Source organism: Patagioenas fasciata, chromosome 16 (assembly GCF_037038585.1).
Source record: "Patagioenas fasciata isolate bPatFas1 chromosome 16, bPatFas1.hap1, whole genome shotgun sequence".
In the NCBI taxonomy this organism is placed as follows: domain Eukaryota; kingdom Metazoa; phylum Chordata; class Aves; order Columbiformes; family Columbidae; genus Patagioenas; species Patagioenas fasciata.
The window spans coordinates 2,621,210-2,640,960 of NC_092535.1; the positions used below are offsets into that span (position 1 = coordinate 2,621,210).

General features: G+C 42.0%; 1 protein-coding gene across 10 annotated transcripts in view; it reads left to right on the forward strand.

Annotated features, from left to right (window-relative positions):
- The window catches only part of PTPRT (protein tyrosine phosphatase receptor type T), a 382,611-nt gene that overhangs the window by 245,179 nt on the left and 117,681 nt on the right, over positions 1–19,751 (forward strand). For all 10 annotated transcript variants that reach the window (XM_065850187.2, XM_071815733.1, XM_065850189.2 and 7 more), the window contains exon 10: positions 19,142–19,343. In XM_065850187.2, coding sequence (XP_065706259.2) covers positions 19,142–19,343 — 202 coding nt within the window. The remainder of the gene's footprint in view (positions 1–19,141; positions 19,344–19,751) is intronic.

Below are 19,751 nucleotides of genomic sequence, written 5' to 3' on the forward strand. Positions count from 1 at the left end.
CAACAGCGATGCGCTTCCTATTTCATTTGGTTATCTTCAAGAAAATTTGGGAGCTCCTGCTGATAATGTTTCCGTGACTTCATGCTGAAGGAGAACAAGTATTAATTTATGGGAAGAACGCTTTCCTCTGCATCCATTTCTTACTCAAGGGGATGCAGGATTTGGGCAGAGTACAGTGATGTGGTTAGTACAGCTTTTAGCAACATGTCAATCTCTAAATTCAGTGTTTATAAATATTTCTGCACATGAACTCTACTGATTATAAATATTACCAGCAGCTAATTAGGGAGCTAATCTCATGCATTCGAGGAATGGACAAGAGTTGACCACCTGTGGGCTGATGGGTGCCTGCCTTCTGTTAAAAAGTTTGGAAATTCAGTTGATGGCTAGATATAATTCTGCAGCTGAGGAACCTGTATCTCTTTGCAGATGTCTGTGTGAAACTTTATGTAAATCTGGCTGAAGTCTGATTTCTGGAGAGATTTCTGGGCTCACTGCATTCAGAACAGATACATCTTGGGTGTTGAGTTTTGGGTGCCTTTGCATCCAGGTGCTAAAGAATTGCCATGATAGATTTAATAACCGTGGACTTGGAGTTTGATCATTGGTTTTGCTTGGCTCTTAACCAAAACTGATGTTTTCTTCCCTTGGTTCCTGGTTTGCAGCTCTGGTCCCTGTCCAGCACCATCCCTTGGAGATGGTACCGTTCCTTCAGCCTCTTGGGGCTGGTACAGAGAGTCTGTGCGGGAGACCTTCTCTTGTATCCCAGTGTTTCTAGCAGCCGTGTTCTCAGTTCATTGATTTTAGTCAATATAATAGCAAAAGTAAAACTTAACGGTGCTTCAGAGTGAAAAAAAGCGGTGAATAAAGTCCACATACCTGTCAGAATCTGAAACTAAGCAGATCGTCGCTGCTGTAAGAATGGAAAGAGTGCTCTCTCTGCAGATGAATTTTGTGAGCAGCAGGTCACGCAGACTTCAGAGACTATGAAATAATGACTTAGTGTCAGGGTGTAGCTTGTGCTCTTGTACTTGCACTACTTCCCTTCGCACTTAGATTACTCATTGTGCCGTACTTATAGCGTGATAAACGGATCTGGAATGAAAATTGTGAGCTGTATCCTAATTACAGGAGCACTGCTGCTTATTTTGGGAGCTTTCCTGAGGTTATGATGACATGCTGAATGAATGCCAAGTGGTACTTTTCAGAAAAGTTTCTAAAAAGTAGTTGTGACTCGCTTCTGTTAATATTGTCAGTATTTTGGGGTCAAGCTGATTCCACAACGGACATATTTTCACATTTTTTCATGGTTGGTACAATGTTGTCCCAGGCATGCCGTGATTAGATCCGTCCCGTCATTCTCATTCTGAGTGTTTGGACCTGCAGAATTCAATTTATGAATGGCAGCTCTCTATGGATCTCCTAGTGACAACATGGAGCCTGTGGACGTCATTGGGGAAAGGAGATGCAATTGTGAGGAATGCCTGTGTAAACTTTGGGGAGCGAGTAGGCCTGTCTAGTTCATGGATATTTTAAGCTTAATGTTGTGAGGGGTTAAAATAGTTAGTCTTGCACAGCCAGTGCTCTACAGGAGTGTCCTGTGCTCCCCCACGGCTCATCGTCATGTACTGCTTACATTGGGTTTGTGTGATTCAATTGAAAGAAACAGGTTTTGAAAAAGGCACGTGGGTCTGATTTGACCTGTTTAGGCTACATCGGTGAGGCATGAGAAGAGTCGGACCCAACGTGGCATTTAGAGTGAAAAGTGGATTTGTAAGGCTGGCAGGTGGAGCAATTGGGGTTTCTGCAGAATGGCCAATTGGTACAAACAGCCCGACTCCTCTAACCCCAACTTCGCTAAGGTTTTCCTCTTTAAATCAGCTGAGAATTTGGTTCGGTATTTTCTTTGCCAACTTCAGTGCATGTTTTTGTACTAAATCCAAGCCATTAAGAATGAAAGTCTGCAATACATTTCTAATTTTTAAAAATTGCTTAACAATAGGATCATAATTAGATCAGCAGGAGGCAATTTTTAAAAAAATTATTGCACCATGAAAGGTAATAGAAACTTGATGCAAAAATCAAAGTGCCCGGGTCTGTTTTAAGTTATGTTCGTTTTCTCCAGAAATGGCCCATAAAAATTTATATTATTTTGAGAACTTTAATTAGGTAAGTATGTAAACTAAAATAAATTCAGGGTTTAGAAACATTCAGAGGGGGGAAGAAAAGACAATATAAATGCTCAGTCTCATTCTTATTTGAAGAGTAGTTATTTCCTTTGATGCTAAATCACCTTTACTTCTTCTCGCTTGGCCCATGAATTTTCTCTCTGCTAACAGAACCTTGGGATTTTATTCCCAACCCTTTGGCCCTGTCATTCAGCTTTATTAAATGGGCAGTTTGTTTGAGCACTTTGGTTACTCATTAAATTTTACAGGTTTTCTAGCTGTGTTAATCACTGCTTCTTTCAAACTGGGGCTGTAAATGATTTCTTTGCCATCTACGCCGTGTGATAATTTCTCTTGTAAGAGGGTCCTCAGCATTTTCTGCAGTTTTCCTAGTCTTGTAATAAGTGGGTTTTTTCCCTTCGCTGTAAGGTTTATGTTGAATCCTCTTTTTTACTATTGTTTTCCACAGAGCAATTCCCCCAAAAGTCAGTTTTTCATAAAGCTGACATTGCTGTTTACATTCTTCTCTGGTATTAAACTGTATATATGCAAATGGCCAAATGCAAACTTAGGGGTCTGTTGAAATGAGCTTCTCTGTGGCTCGGGGAGAGTAATTGCATCTATCAAATCCTTGAGCGCTCAGAGCATGCACACGCAAATGGAAACTGGCTTCGGTCCCTTGTGAAAATTCAGCTTACCGAGATCAATAACTTGCATGCGCGTCCCACGAGCTGCACAGACAGCCTGTTCGTGGGAACTACATTTCTGATAAATTGACTTGTGGTCTGACAGCAGTAAGGTAATGTGCTAAAAGCAGGTAAATGCTATGTGCCTTTCTTTTGGTGCTTTACACTCATTCACAATAGATTTTCTCATAAACATGAATGGTTTGTAGCGAGGAGCTCCTGATTAAAATGGGCTTGTTGTCCCAAGAGCCAGGGAAGGGGTTCCAGTGCTCTGTAGCTGTCTCGGGGGCTGATGGTGGCAGGAGCACCCGGGAATCTTGTCCCTTTCCAGGAAGATGAGGACTGAAATACTGTTCTTGATCACCAGTGCTATGTCCTACAGACATTCCAGTTGAATCCTGGTGTTTGCAGCGCATGGATCTGTCCCTGTAACTCTGGCTGTAGGGAACGTGGCACTGAAAAGGAGACAGAGCATCTGAATACTAGGAATGTATGGAAAATGTTCGGGAATGTTGGTGTGTTCATTTCTGGAGACACGAGCATCCCAGAGATTCTCTGAGAATCTCAATTTGTTGAGGTTAACCTTGAAGATTCAAATCTAAGTTTGAGAAACACCAAACCTGGAAGACTCGAGCATCCTCATGGAGCAATAGGCTTCTCTTGGTAAATGGTTTTGATATAAAAACCACCAGTATTCTGGGACCTAGGCTCCAGTGTCCTCTGTGGTAACTTGAACTCCCTGGGAACAGTTCAGGTTTTCTTTCTGTTTCCCAGGGCTAAGAGCTGTGTGACAAAGGCACCTCAGATGTCCCATAAGGACAAAAACAGCTGCTGGGGGGTCCTGGGATGCATGCAAGCCATGGGATGATTAGGTTTCATCGCTTGGGAGGGACAGAGCAGATAAGAATGACTGGACCGCTCGTGATGGATTAGAAGAGGGGAGAGGCTTCTCTCAAAGTGCAAAAGCTTTATGACCGATTGGTTTTATCTTGCTGGGCAATCATAAATGAAAGAAACGACTGCAGGGCAGTATTGCTGGCTAATTCTCTCTGCTAGCACAGTGAGCTGCATCAAACAGTCTCTGTGTGTATGCATAAAATACACCAAAACACAGTCAGACTGCTGTGTCTTTAGGCAACATCTTTCATGCAAATCATGGCACTTTTTTTTTTTTTCCCCCCATTAAATTGCCCTTAATTTGAATCAATAAAAAAATCTGCCTTTCCATTACTGTGCAATGACTCTCTCCAGCTCCCTAGTGAATTCATAAATCTGTTTCATTTTCAAGGCTCCAAATTATCTTAATAAACACGGAGAAGGAGTATAAACTAAGTTTTCTGCATGACTTTTCAGGACCAGGTGTCTGCACTCTAATTTGCCACATTTTGATGTTATCCTACTTGTGTTTTATATTTTGGAGCCTAAGCTGAGCCACATTCAAATTCACATTCTCATTATTACTATTCAGAGTCTGACTACTCTTTGGTAAAAGGCACCAATATTGCAGTTAAGTTCGGGAACTGCCAGTAAGTCTATTTAAATTATACTTTGTAGCAAGCTCAAAATATCTATGTAGGATCCTTTTCCTTCTATAAAACACCCTGGTATTTTTTTCAGGGTAAGTTTAGGCAGCAACCACCTGAAGGTATCTCATTTACCTTTTAGGTATGGCTAAATAGAATATTTTTGCTTCGCTTTTTGAACTTATTGCCATCTTTCAATTGACGTACCAGATTTGGAGAGCTCAAATGAGGGGTCAGTAAAATCTTGAAATCAGGCTAAAAGAACCTGGAGACAGAATGCTGTATTGACAGCTTTGATATGCCCAATAACAAGCAATTATTATTATGCTCTTTGGGGCTGAACCACTATAGGCTTTGAGGCCGAAACCATGAATCACTTGAGACTGTCAGGAAATAAAGGTCTGCACGAATCAAGGGCTTTTGAGCTGAAGTTGTGTCTCAAGCTTGACAATGAATAGACATACTTGTTCTAATGTCATTTAGATTTTTGAAGACTTTTTTCATGGTCCTAGAGGAATGTGTACATACCTTACCCATTTTTGATTTGCAGAAACCCCTGGACTGCTCCCTTCCTCTGAATCTTCTTAATGCAGGTGCAGACGACTGTACAGCAAATTCAACTATCCTATTGGACTCTTTTTCTTAGCCACCTTTAAAATAGGCTGCAGAGTGTTGAACATCCAGAGATAAAAGGAAGATACTGTTAAGATTTGGCAAGTGTATTCTGGATGGATGGAGGGTGGCGTTAGAGCTGTCTGCTGCAGGAATCACTGTGACCAAGTGTCCTTTACATACTTGCCCGGGGTTACAAAAGCCTGAGGGGCATCTGTGGGGGACTACAGGGGGTCCGTGGATTCCCTGTAGTCCCCCACAGGCATCTTCTTGCCTTTTGCTGCCACTGCCCTGCTGTCATCTTGCAGTGCAGGAGGCATGGCTTAGGGTTACAGTGCTTGGAAATACGGGACAACATGAGAGAGAGTACTAGAAGAAATGCCTTAAAGAGGAAGAAAATATTTACTTCTTCATCAGAGAAAATATCCACCATCTTTTTTTGTCCCATAGACCTCTAATTTTGCTTTATAATTGAAACCGAATGAAGTACATTTTGAAAAAGGCCTGAGGCTCTCAAGTTTAGTTTTATTCTGTGATTCCCAGCGCGCAAAGCTCAGGTCTACATCTGCAGTAATCAACCTTCCTCACCTCCTCACCATGACAAGTTAAAAACTCTTGGCTCCCTCTGGTTGCTCATCAAGGTGCCTCTGTCACCCGCGCCAGCCCCGTGTCCAGATGTGACACAGCGGTGGTGTTGGCAATGCGGCTTTTCTTGGCACGGTGTGACAGTGTCGGAGAGAAGCCAAGATGTTTCCTTCTACTTCTGCTCCTTCAAAACACTTGAAGAGCTGGGGGGGTAGGGTGGGGAAGGAGTTAATTGCACCAAATAGGACAGACCTGGTGCAAATTCTGTCTGGTGCTCATGGAGCAGGAAAGAGCTTTGCCAAGGTCTAGGGCTCTAACAACAGGAGGGACCAAAGAGTTGAGGTGCAGTTTTTATAGGGGTTTTGCTTCTCATGGATAGAGGAGAGATGGAGCTCGCCAGACTCATCTGGCAGCTTGGTGCTTGATTTTACAGCTTCTTAGCAAAAGGGAAAGAAAAAGTAGAGCTAGATGATCCAAAACGGGGAGTTGGAACAATAAACTGAACTATTTTAGACTTTGTCGTTTGAGACTCTTTTAGCTGTGATGCTTTTTAATGTGGCGTAAACCAATCCAAAAATCTTTGGAGGATAACAAGGCATTTGGTGGTAAAAAAGAGGGATGGAGTGAAGATTTATTGGAATATCGCTGCTAGTGTGAGGAATAAAGATGGGGAGATTGAGCCAATCTAATGGATTATCCAATGAAATCAATTGATGGTTGAATATGTTCCTGCAGATGAAGTAAAATCCAACAGACTATTAAAAAAGGGAACAAAAATATATCCTTTTTCACTCTTGTTTTGAATTCAAGAACAGGCAAATCTAATGGAGTACAGCAAGTGTATTATGCCTAGAGTTTCGCAAAACATTTTAAAAGTGCAATAGAAGTATTTTCGTGTGCGTTGGGAGTTGATTACAGGACCGTAAAACCAGAAACGGAGTTGAGAGGTATCAAGAGATCATAACAGTTCACTTTTCATTCATGCGATCTCCACAATATCTGTTCAAAAAACCAAAATAACACAATTGAAAGAAAACCTTACAACTTAAAGCATACCATAATGCACATAATACCGTTAGTTCTGCGCTAGTCAATGTTTGAGTGAATGCCCATATTTTCTCAAATTTAATAGAAAACCAAAAATCAATGTAACATGAGGAGAAAGGTCTAAAGCTGACTTTGGTTTGTCCCTGTGTGAACAAAATAAATGGGTCTCCATGCTGAGTCCTCGATGTGAGACCTTCACTGATGCCATTCTCAGACCTGCCCATTCGGACACGTGTCCCTCTCTTTTGACCAGGCAGCTGCATCTGAAGAAAGCAGGATTTCAATGTTTGAAAATAAACTGCTTTTACCTTTGCTCAAGCAAAGCCGTCCACCTTGTGCAGCAATGAACAGAGGTTGCACCAAGCTGCAAAATAAATCCGGGATCCTGGTTCTGTAAGTGAGATAAGAGCACTCAGGAGAGCCGGGGTGACATCTGCGATGGGGCAGAGCAGTATGTGGGCATCATAGGTGTTTTATTTTATTGACTGTGGTGCGAATGGAAAGTCACAGGGAACAGAAGCATTTCTGCCCAGAGAAAGCAGCTACAAATAGAACATCTCACAGAGAAGTGGGTCATGGTATGATTATTTTCTTTCAGTGGACAAGAGGCTAGTGGACTCCTGCTTTTTGTGTCCTGTCCTCTGTGTCCTTGTCCGGCCAGTTCTTTCTGTTGTCCTGGGCACAGGGTGAGATGCCCCCACTGATGCTGCAGCTCTGTAAGGAGTTTGGGGGGGAATGTTGCTTCACTTTCTTGAACACATTTGCTGCACTTAACCCACTGTGTGTTTTTCCCCCTCTACAAAACAGTATTTAGTTGTTCAGTGAGATGTATCTCACTTTCAGCTAATGGGTGGCTCAGAGACACCTTCATGTGGGAAGTCACTTAAAAAAAAAAAGGAACATTTTTTTGATAAGGATTTTTAACTTGCTTTATACACCGTGCATTTTACAGCCTCTGGCTTTTGTGAAAATGTAGTTCAGGTGAATAAACCAGAAAACTTACTGCAGCAAAGCTGACTGGAGACGACCTCCTCTGCAATAGTAATAGGATTTTATTCATGTAGTACCTGAAGCATCTGCGAAACCCGAATCCCAGTTATTTGCTGTACAGCAGTTATGTCCTGAGGAACAAGGGATGCGGTTTTTCCAAGGTGATGGAGGATTTCCAGCTCTTTTCTGACTTTGGACTCTCCCCAGGATGTTAGAAAATCAGGCCCAGGATTTATTCAAGAGGAAAGCAGCAACAGTGACTTTATTCAGCAAAAGTCGTAGACAGTCTGTGCACAAATGGAAGCCCTCTGGGTGTAAACACTGTGAAGTCTCTTTAAAAGCACAAGATTTGTTCTTTCTGACGAAATATTATGATTAGGGTGGAAAGCAAGTTCACAGTATAAAGTCATAAGCCCCTGAGTAAGAAAGGGAGAAAGAACTTTCCAGCAAGGGCGGGAGGAGGGAGGGTGTTATGTGGTGATGAGAAATTCATGGTTTTAAGGGAACTGAGTGGCTTTTTCAAATGAAAACATAGGACAAATCCTTTAAGGTTTAGATGATATGAAATGTGTATTGTTGAGATGCAGGAAGACTGCTAGAAAACATTTTTGGGACAGGGTGGGAGGCTATTTACCCCACCGGCTCTTGCCCTGCCCTGACATAGGGTTTGTTCCTTGGTTGGAAATGTTCATTTCAGGGAAGATACTGCATAGAGAGTGGGGTGTGCTCCCCGTGTCACCCTGTCACCACCTCTCCCCCTCCGCTTTCCCAAACCCACACCCATGGGCCCATGTCCTTACTTTTCACAGCACTGTTACAGCAAGATGGGGACAGCAGCTACAGCCTTGAAATCACAGCTCCATGAGCAGCTAAGTAATATTCAGGAGATTTCCAACCTTATCTACCTTTGCAAAGCCACTCAGGAAAATACATTCCAGCTTGCTATAAATACTAATATGCAAGACAGCATCTTAACCACTAAATTCCAAGCAATTATTTTGCATATAAAAATTTACTTTCTTTACTCTGTTATCTAGCTGCAAAGCTGACCATTTTTCTGCTATAGCGTTGCAGAAGCAACTTGGCTTTTTTTTTTGCTGGCTGAAGCAGTTCAGGTGGATTTATTTGCTATTGCTTAGAACACTAAACCAAGGATTTTTACATCAGCTTCAAGAAGGATTTCTTGCCCTCTTATTTATGACAGATATGCATTAGTGGGGGAGCTGGCTTGTGCTCCTTTCTGTTTCCTAAGGCTGAATTAGACTTGAAGTTGTTTTCAAAGTTTTTGCAACTAGGCAACCTGTATCTTTGGGAATTATGCTACACAGGAAAGGTGAAGGTATTAATACCAAAAGTAGAGAAACAGCCCTGGAAATCGCACAGCCTATTTCCATCCTTCATTGACTCCATACAATTGCTTTTTAATCTTTATGGTGAGAGAATTCCAAAGTTGGGATAACTCGATTGCGTAACTTGAGACAGCTGTAAAAACTGCAGCCAGAGTCATTGTTTTAACACACAATGCCAAAAGATGGTCATATCTTCGATTTTATTGTATTTTGCCTTTCTGACATCTTAGAAAATAATGGTATCCGAAGAGCATGGCAAGGGACAGGTAACCAGGTTATTTGTTGATTAACAAAGCATGAGGACTCATATGCATTTTATTTGTGAGTATTTGGTGTTTGAGATGTAGCGTTTGCTCAGAAAGAGCTGTCTGAAAACGGAAAGATCCAGGCAAAAAAAAGGAAGTACCGAGAAATAAGGTTTGATTTAGGGATGCTTGTGTGAAAGAGGAAAGAAACGTCAAACATTTGGGTCCTGGTTTGTGTCAGAACTGATTTACAAGTGAGTTCTCATCCTTAGTGCTCTGCGATTCCTTCACTGAAGATGAATTCTTAGTTGAGTTTTCCACAGGTTGATCTTAGGATAAGAGCGCAGCTCTGGGCTTGATTCACTTATCCTCTGCCTTTGAGATGGGCATGTAGACATGCACTTTAAATTCCCTTGGCAGTAAAGGAAGCTAAATGTGTGTTTGAGTGGTTTGCTGGACTAAAACAATTTGCTTAGGTGTTTCTAGTTGGTGTACTGTATAAAGTATTCTTGATGGTAATGCCTTGGTGCTGAGCATTGAGGTGTGCAGCCAGGCTTCTTACGATTTTTGTTTGTGATGAATAATATCAAGACCTTTGTAAGACTTTTCACACAGCCTGGTTTGGGATTTAAGCCGTGATCAGACCAGTCCGTGCTGCTTTTGCTCCTGTGCTAGTTACGCTCTGTCTGCTGCAGGGTTGATCATTTTGTAGAAGCTGTGAATATGAACTTTGTTTGAATTGGTTGAATTGACACCTTTTTCCCCTCCACCTTCTCTGTAATAACCTGTTTCAGTCAGGTGATTAGAAAGTGCATCCTTAGTTTGTTCTATGAAACGAATTGAGGCTTTACCACTTGTTATTGTTTCTGACTGATGAAGTAGATGTGTTCCCCAGCATCCCTGGATGGTACCGGGGTTGCTCCCCATGCACGTTGCTCTGTTTCCATTGCAGTGTGCAGCCAGATTGCACACCAAAAAACACATGATGGGGAGCACTGCTGCTTTCCTTAACCTACATCCAGAAAGATTTCGTTTCTTACAATGCTTATAGGTATCAGGCTGATTTGACCATATTAACAGAGTTCACCTCAAGCCATCAGGGGGAACAGTCTGTAATATTGCATGCCTTAAAAAAGCACAGCAAGAGGGGTGCTGAAGAGGGATTGTGCCCTGTTCCCTTCAAGAAAATGACCAGATCTGATAATACATGTGGCAAAGGGGGAGTCCCTTATGTTCTTCATGGCTTACCTTTCACACCCAAGCGAGACGAGTGCTGGAACGTGAAGGTGGAGGTGAGCAAGATAAAATATTTTCGTGCTTGGATATAAAAACACAGAGCTGACTTTACCACTACTGACACTCTCAGCTTGGAACTTGAAATGAAATGTGTAGCCCACATCCAGGGCCCTGGTTGTTTATGATTTGCACTCTGCTTGATATCAGCCCTGGAAATGTAAGTGGCGAGTGTTATCAGTCGGTGATGTTGTAAACAGGAGTGGGGACGGTGCCAGTTTCTATGCGGCTGGGAGCCTGGAGCAGAATCTCTGCAGCGGGAGGAATAAGCTACTTACAATTACATAAAACAACAATTATGTTTCACCTTTGGAAAGCAAAAGAAAAGATCTTTAATTGTCTGCTGAAACGACAGTTTTGCCAAGATTAAACGTAGAATTAATACCAGAAGGTAAAGATTTTTGCAAAAAATCAAAATCAGTATAAAAGTCTGGGCTCGTCTCATGAGTCTGTAACTGCTCTTTGCTGTTGGTTTTCAGCTGACAGTGACGCTGCTTTGTAATTTACTGCCTGCATTGCATCAGCTGCTTAAAACATTTGGCAGTTGTCTGTGCAGTGGTGGTTTACCATGGAAGTGTGGTTCTGAGCAAGAAAGGAGCTGGTTTCCATTCTGAAGTAAATTTCAGGTTGGGAGAAGGTGTTGGATTGTCAGGTTTGAATTTGGCAGTTGTCGTCTTCAGCTTAAACGCTGTTCCTACGAATCACAGAATCATTTAGGTTGGGAAAGACCTTTAAGATCAAGTCTAACCATTAACCTCAGACTGCCAAGTCCACCTCTAACCTACATCCCTGAGAACCTCATCTACATGTCCTTTAAACTGCTCCAGGGACGGTGACTCCAGCACTGCCCTGGGCAGCCTGTTCCAATGCCCCACAGCCTGTTGTGGGAAGAAATTTTTCCTAATATCCAATCTAAACCTCCCACGGTGCAACTTGAGGCCATTTCCTCTCATCCTGCCATTTGTTCCTTGGGAGCTGAGACCAACCCCCTCCATGCTCCAAGCTCCTTTCAGGCAGTGCAGAGATCAGAAGGTCTCCCCTCAGCTCCTGTTCTCCAGCTGAACCCCCCAGGTCCTTCAGTAGTTCCTCAAGGAACTCATGCTCTAGACCCTAATAGGTGTCACCAAAGAGGACGAGGCAATTAAATCTTCATCACTTATGTCAGTGTGTAGTGACTATGGAGAAGCCAGATCACAGGTGGTGCTGGGCTCATCTGTGTAAGGGCTACGTGTGTAATTTTAAGAACATACTACTAATCCTCTTGTTGTCACATTCTAGGAAGGAAGGGCAAGCTGTGGTTAGGAATGGCTTTTCCGTGCCGTTCTTTGCATTGAAATCTGAAGCTGCTTTTAATATTACATATCTTACAAATGACACACACCCAGGTTCCAAAGAGGTGTGTTTTGGTGTGTTGACTGTGCGAGAGCAATCCTGATGTAGCAGGAACTAAAGAGAAGCCTTGCAAAACTTCTGGGAAGTCAGTGGTACCTGAAATGGTAGCAAGTGGTAGCTCAGTAAAACACCTTCACCTTGTACAACCTCCGGACACACTGACTTCAAAGAAAACCTTTCCAGGAGACACCATGAGCTAGAGCTGGTTTCCTTCCATCATCAAAGGTCATTTGCATGGTTAATACACGTTGCACATGGCTTCTTAACACCTGGCTTGGAGAACACTGCTTTCCCAAGGCAGAGACTCAGGAAATGTTTGGATAAATTCGAGTTCAAGGATATTCTGTCAGACTTTAATGCATCTGTTTATTTGTGTTTGTTTTTGGGAAACGGGGGAAAAAATGAAGCTTGCTTGTAGGCTTTATTAGAGCATGGAATGGAATATGTAAAGCAAGATTAAAAACTAAATAGCCTATTGTTTCCCAAGGTATTTTCAATCGTGAAGCCTTTCAGCTGGTTCCCCCTCCCCTCCATCTGCAGCGCTGGAGCCTGTGAACACATCCAGTACCCTCCAGTGACACCTGATTCGATTATCTCTGCACACTCATGAGTTGCATAATGATTTTTAGCCCTGGAAAATCACACTTTATCTGTGAGGAACTTCTTTTTCATCCCTTTGTGAAGTTTTATGCTGACCCTGCTATGAAACTGAAGCAAATGACAGAGGAAAGCATGGGGGGATGTTGTTTTGTGCAGGTGCTGGGCAGCAGGAGCCCAGCCTGGCCGTGGAGAAGACGTTGTGCTTTGTGCTGGGTGGGAATGCCTGTGTGCTATGCTCCACACGGCTCAATGCCAAGCTTCTCTAAAGCTGCACTTAACACCACTAAGTCGGGTTTGTCCACTACTGAGTGCCTGGTTGTCTTCTGGTTAAGTAGAAGGGATTCTAATTCAGAGGGGATTATGTAGTTGGGAAGTACCGACGTCTCTCTAGTTACATAGTTTTCAAAATGCAGGGCCCATTTGAAAAAGAAAGGAATTAAAGCTGTTTATGGATCTGTGGTTTTCATTGTCTGAGATGTCAGCAGTTTAATTTTCCAGATTTCAGTGGTTTTGATATGAACCTTTTCCACCAGCCGAAGCAGGGCAGGCGGAGGTGGGGGCGGCTGGGACGCGGTGGCAGCTTGAAATTCCGCAGGGCAGGGGAGAGGCGAGCCCAGCCCTGGTGTGGGATGTGACAACGGCCCACGGGCTGTTCTGGTGGGATGGACAGGCTGCCCCACTCATGTACCGCTTGCTGAGCAGCGCTGGAGGAGCTGACACCTCTGACAGTCGCGGGGATCTGTATTCCCAGCGCCCCTTCTGCAGGCAGCCCACCCCCGTGCCCCTGTCTGCAGCATATGATAAGAACCAATGGATTAAAAAAAAAAGACTTGATTCCAGGTCTTGCCTCACAAGACAGGAGTTCAAAAACCAGCAATAAGTCAGGAGAAGCTTCACTTTTTTCTGGCTCAGTAAAGTGACGGCCAGTAGTCAGGGTGTCCCTGCAGAGCCAGCTGCTGACCTGGCGCAGTCACGCGTGTAGTGACTGCGCAATGTTCCTCCTCCTGGCTCCTCGCTTGTCCGTAGCAAGAGCTCATTTCAGTCTTGGGGTATTACCAACTGAAAAAGGTTGGGTTTTTTTATATATATATTTTTATATATACACACACATATATATATCAGCTACCTGTCAGCTTCAAAGCATCCCCAAAAGTCCAGGTTTGTGTGTTGTAGGAAGGGTATGGAGAGGCAGAACGGACTGTTTTATAAAGACAGGGGGGACACAAACCATCAATGGGAATGTAGGGGATAACATAATGAATTTATAGGTTTCAGATGCTTTCCCCAAACTGTTATGCAGGATATCACTAAAATGGAAAATAGATATAAGGTTGTGTAATGTCTCTACAAAGTAGTGTTTGATATAACAGCAGCACTTACCATTTGCCTTCAAACAGGCTGCAGTTGATAAAATCAGAGGGGAAGCTTCAAGTCCTAATGTCTGATGGGGAACATGGTTGTACAGAGCAAAATTCTGCTCACCATGGCTGATTAATTCTATATGACAAAAGATATAAGACAAAGTGGCGTGTTTACCGGGATCAATTGCTGGGAAAAGAAACATATGAGCATATTTTTTTGCCTCGACTGGCAAGCTCTCAATCCTGAGACATTAGCGTTTGCTGCCCTCAGTTTTAAGGTTATGAACACATGAAATCCTGACAACTCAGTTATTCGTCACTGTGAAAACTTACTCAAACGTATCAAATGTAGGAGAAGGCTAAATGGATGCATAGCCGAGATTGGAGCAGAATATTCTTTCCTGTTAATTTATTTATTTAAGAGGATTAAAGGGAATCTGAACAGCCATCCAGGGTTCACAAAAGATTTTATTAATGCAGGGCAGGAAGGACCATTACAATGAAATGATGAGATCTTTACCACAATTTCTTATACTGATCTGTTCTTATTTTATTCTCCATAGTCTATCACAGCATTTATATATCACTGAACACATGAAAGTTAAATGTATAAAGCCCTTTTGGTAGTTTCCAGTAGAGTTGAACATGTACTGTTGACCTGGTTTACATTTTACAAAGAATTTGGAAGCATGTAGCCAAATTTTGCCCAGTTGACCAAGGACCTGAATTGTCTGCGCACCTCCTGAATAAATAATTCCTGTCCAGGTGAGTGAAAGCTGGGAAGAATGATTTGTCCCTCCTGTTCTAGTAGGAATGTGGTTCTTCTTTATCCTTCTGAGTTCTATGCCAGTTTACATCTGACTTTCCGATTACTTTGAATTTTATACCGCTGTTGCTTCAGTTTGAGAACCATTTCATTAACTCAGTGAAGGAGATTCCAAGAAAGATTTAGGATTTATTCCTGTGTATTTCTTGGGTTTGTTGTATTTTAGTCTGCACTGGTGTTTGCTGTGATTAGAACTGTAGCAGTGTTGGCCACTAAACATTTCCTTGGGACCATCAAGTTGCTCTGAAGCCGATGTGTAAACTTGACATTACGTATGCAAACTCATTCCAGTTTGCAAAGGAAAGACAACTTTCAGCCTACGACACCTGCTTGCTGTGCAGGAGATAACCAGGGAGCTGGTTAAAAAACATAGAGTTTCAGTCTTATGAGAAATTTTCTTATCTTTGTATTTGCATTTATTCTTCATCAGAATAAAGCCAAATATTTTCAATCAGGGTGAAATTCTTAAGCCTGTTTTTGAGTATTTTCTTGTTTGTTTTCTGTCTGGGTTTTTAAACATTTAAATTAACGTTTATTTTTCTTTCAGAATACGGAATTATTGGATGGCATGGTTTGTCTTTTAAAGAAATTATTTTAAAATAATTTAGAACAGCTGCTTTCTTGTGATTGAGCTATCTCATTTTCAGGATTGGAATCTCTTGTTTGTTTTGTGGTGAAACGGTTTGACACTTGGAACAAGAAATTAAGATAAATAGTCAGCATACCAGCTAGAAGAGCAGGTGGTTGTTTCAACATCCTTCTTATTCTAGGAAAATGCTGGATGTCTTTTCCAGACGTGTTCCAGTGCGTTTATAAATGATTCCAGAATTGGAAATGTCAGTAGTTTCTTTTGGAAAATTGTTCAGTGTCTGATTCCCTGAAATTCCTCTTGCTTCAGAACTTTTACTTTAAATGAATTAAGGAGAAGAGCAGCAACTTCTTAGTGTCTTCATTTCACATGATGCATCTATACATGATAACCAGCACGTAAGTGACACGTTACAGCATCTTTTCTTTTTGTAGGAGAAATCTTTTGACACAGAGACGTACATACACACAAATGCATGTGGTTTAGCACTAAGGATGAGGTTCTTAGGGTACGATTTAGTGGTGGGCTTGACAGCATCAGGTTAACAGTTGGACTCAATGATCTTTAAAGTCTTTTCCAACCAAAACGATTCTGTGAAATACCAACAATTTCAGTAAATGGAGATGGTCCTGGCTATGGGCGGTGGGTCAGGAGGGAGCAGCCAGGTCCAGGAGATGCTGCTGGCAGGAGCAGCTGGAATTGGAGCTGAAGTCGCAGCTGCTGTGGCTGTGCTGGGAGGCCCATGGGCGAACAGACTGCGGCAGAGCTCTCGGATGGTGCACTAGTAGCTAAGGAACAGGAGATATCTTACTTGAAAGGGAAAAATGATTCCTCTTCAATTTTTTTAAAGAGAATTTGTCTCCTTTTCCAAACAGAGTGCTCTTGTTTGGGGGCTGCTTCATCTGTTTCACCTGTGATTTTGCTGTGTAACCATCAGCACTCAGCAGTTAGAGAAATCCACAGAATCCCTCAACCACAAAAATGTTTGTGTAGAGGACTGTAACAGCCTTCATTTCATAAATGGCAAAATAGGCACTCGGAGAACATCAGGTTAACATGGTCATGACAGAAGCCATCAGCAGAGGTGGCCGCATGGCCACAGGCTCTCCAAGCACTGTCTGTAGGTTCTTTCCTCACCTCTTCAGTCATTCAGAGCTCTTCTTGTGGAAAGCAGAGAAGAGCTCGACACTAACTCTGATGAGAGCGATAAGCTCGTAACTACCTGTACCTGCAGGCACCATTACACTCACCAGCCCTTTAAATATTTCTCATATGGACTGAATAAAATGGGACCACATGCACAATTTCATGCTATTGCTTTCCTGTTCTCTGTGTTGCATCCATATACTGTTCACATGCTAAATGTTATGTTTGGGGCACAAGTATTGCTTTCTTTGAATGTCTACACATCACCTGGTTTAATAGGGAACCTATTGGAATGGAGAGTCTACTGCAGTAACAATAATCACATCATTTGGCTGTGCAACAAATCTCTCTTTACTGTAGTTTTTATATCCTGTAAAATTTTTGAGAAATATTGAAGTCTGATTTGAGGGAGTAGGCTTTGTGAAAACTGACCCACACAATCTCATATCAGGGACATACTCTCAAGTATAGTTTTCTCCTTCCCTGCTTCTTGTGAGTTGAACCTGGGTTGTTTTATAATGTCTCTTGTACTCATATTCTCTGCTCTAGTCAACAGGAAAAAGAAAGACTTTCTTTTTTTTCCCCCTTGAAAGCTTTTCTAGCTCTATTTGCCCTAAGGGACAGGTTTTATTTAATGAAGAAAAATAACTCTTTGTAGTGATTTTAGAACTGGTGAGGGTAGCTGGATACCTTTATTTACATGCAGATCAAGGACAAGTGCATCTTCCACTTGTATTTATAGCCTCTTCTGCATAATGTACTCGAAAATGAATACCACTGATTTCAGACAAGCTACTACCTGAGCATCCTGTAAACATGGTTTTCAGTGGCCCAGCAGTAGGAAGTTCCCTTTTTCCCAAACTCCTGTTTTGCTGATTGCCCTTTGGCATTTATAGAGTTGCTATTTCTCTAGCACTTGATTTGCAAATAAAACATACAGATTGCATCAGTTCATTCCTACCTAACAGAATAATATTTTCTTTCTGGATTTGGTTGTGGCATTGACTGGGTCATGTCTCTTAAATTAAGGTCTTTAATGCTCACTCTGACCGCAATGGTGTTTTTACACAGATTTTCTTGCCTTGAAGTACCTTGATGCAATAAGAACTGTCCAAATATTGTCCTGTACCATGCTGCACTGCATTGTCATCACCTTACCTGAGGAAAAGGAAGGAGTGTAAAGATTTCTCCTCCTTGCATTGAAATTTTTTGTTTTAATGACCATTTTGCTAAGATCTCTTTCTCTGGTTTCTGGGAAGTAACAAAAGTTTAAAGCCAGGTTGTAATTCGTGAAAAAATTGGTAGGTTTTCAATGAAATCACCCGCAAGCTGTTGAATTATAATTCCTTTAAGAATTCTGCTTTTGTGATTTCTTGCTGCTCTGTGGGCCTGGTGTATATTGTGGCCCTTCTCTGCTATGCTGCGTCGGCTTGGATGTCAGCGCTGTGTGAATTCTTTTTCTTTGTCCAAATAATAGGATTCACATACTCACACCCTTCTCCGGTGTCAGCTACATCAGTCTCTGTCTCTTTATTACCCTGTTATTGTTAAAACCCTCTTCTTTAAACATTCTACATTTATTTTTCCTCAAAATGCAACATTTTCCTGCTGTCACAAAGGAAGCAACTTAAAAATTTTCAAAGGCTTTTTGAGCAAACCTGGGAATTAGATTCTTGCGCAGTTCTTCATAAAAAATTGAAGACTTCATGTATTAACATACATTGATTTATTCATAGTGTTTCATTACAAATAAGCGAGGATCCCATAATAGCAGGAAAGGTTAGGAGAGCAGTGGAGCACTTTATATTATATTGACAGCTCAGCTGAAATTGAGCTGCCTTTGGATTGAATTTGGAAGGCAGGGAAGGAATTGGCTGGTAAATAAGTCATGAGTTTTACTTGCAAGTGTCTGTATATCAACAGGGTTGCTATGGGTGAGAGTATCGGGGCTCAGGCAGGGTTTCAAAGGTGTGTTTTTGGCTTGGATTGCTCTAAAGGTGTGTTAACACCAGCAGCAGGTCTACTCAGGGCTATAATCCTGCTCACTTATTCTCTTAGGCCAAAGCCAGGGACGGTATCACCAGGAAACCTGAATACTGAGGCTAAAAATGGGGAGGGAAATGATATCAGAAATTGGCTTCTCAGAGAGGGGCTTTTGTCTGAAGACTTGATGATATTTATTTCTTCTAAACATACCATTTCCTTTCAACATTTCATTTCAACATGTTCTCTTCAGTGGAGGAAAGGACTTCCAAAACCTTTGCTATCAGTGAAAGGTTCCCATTGTTTTCAGCGGCCTTTTGGGAAGACCGTTTGCCAGAAGGAAAAAGCACTTGATGGAAAATAAATCCATGTTTGCACCAAAATTTTCATCTGCTGTGGGGGATTGTGTGAGAAATTCTCATGAGAATTCTGCTGGGCGCTCTGGTTTGGCTGCAGAAGTTCTGAGAATCAGAACAAAGAGCAATTCCTTGTGTCTTTTGTTGTAAATCAGCACATGCAGAGGTTTTAGTGGAGAGAAGAAATTAGCTGGGTTTTTTTTCCCTGAGTAAAGCCTTGGAAAAATTGTTGTGTTTGTTTGCCAGCATCCAAATACAGAAACACTGGAGATACTGCAATAATGTCTGTCCTTGTGTTTGCAATGTCTGTTCTCAAGCAATAGCAGAATGGGGAGCAGGGCAAGACCAGAAGGCCCCTTATCACCTACTTCCCTTGTTCTTCATTTGCAGATTACGTACAAGGCCGTTGGGTCTCTGGATCCCAGTGCTGACCTGTCCAGCCAAAGAGGGAAAATCTTCAAACTAAGGAATGAAACACACCACCTCTTTGTAGGATTATACCCAGGGACTACGTATTCATTCACCATCAAAGCCAGCACGGTCAAGGGCTTTGGGCCACCCATCACAACCCGGATTGCAACTAAGATTTCAGGTACTGCTTTGGAGAAGAAGAGAAAAGAACTTTCTATGGCTTTGCTCTTTAGACCCTCATCTGATGTGTCAAACAATAAAAAGATATTCAGCATGCTTTCATAGGGTGAACTTTTAAAACAGCCACAATCCAGTATCTGTTTGTTCGGGTTACAAATGCAGTGGTTAATTTGTGGGTGTCTTAAGTATCCATTAATATCTTTGCGAAGCATTTTAAATGCGAACCTTCATTAGTTCTACAAATGAACTATACCTATAATAATGGTTATTATTATCTGCGTGGTAGGGGAAGCTCCTTCAATAATGTGGCTTTTATTTTCAGAATGCACCAAAATGGATGTAGTGAAGTAATTGGATTAATAGTGCAAGGAGACTAAAAATAGAGGAGGAAAGCTGGTTTTATGTTTTC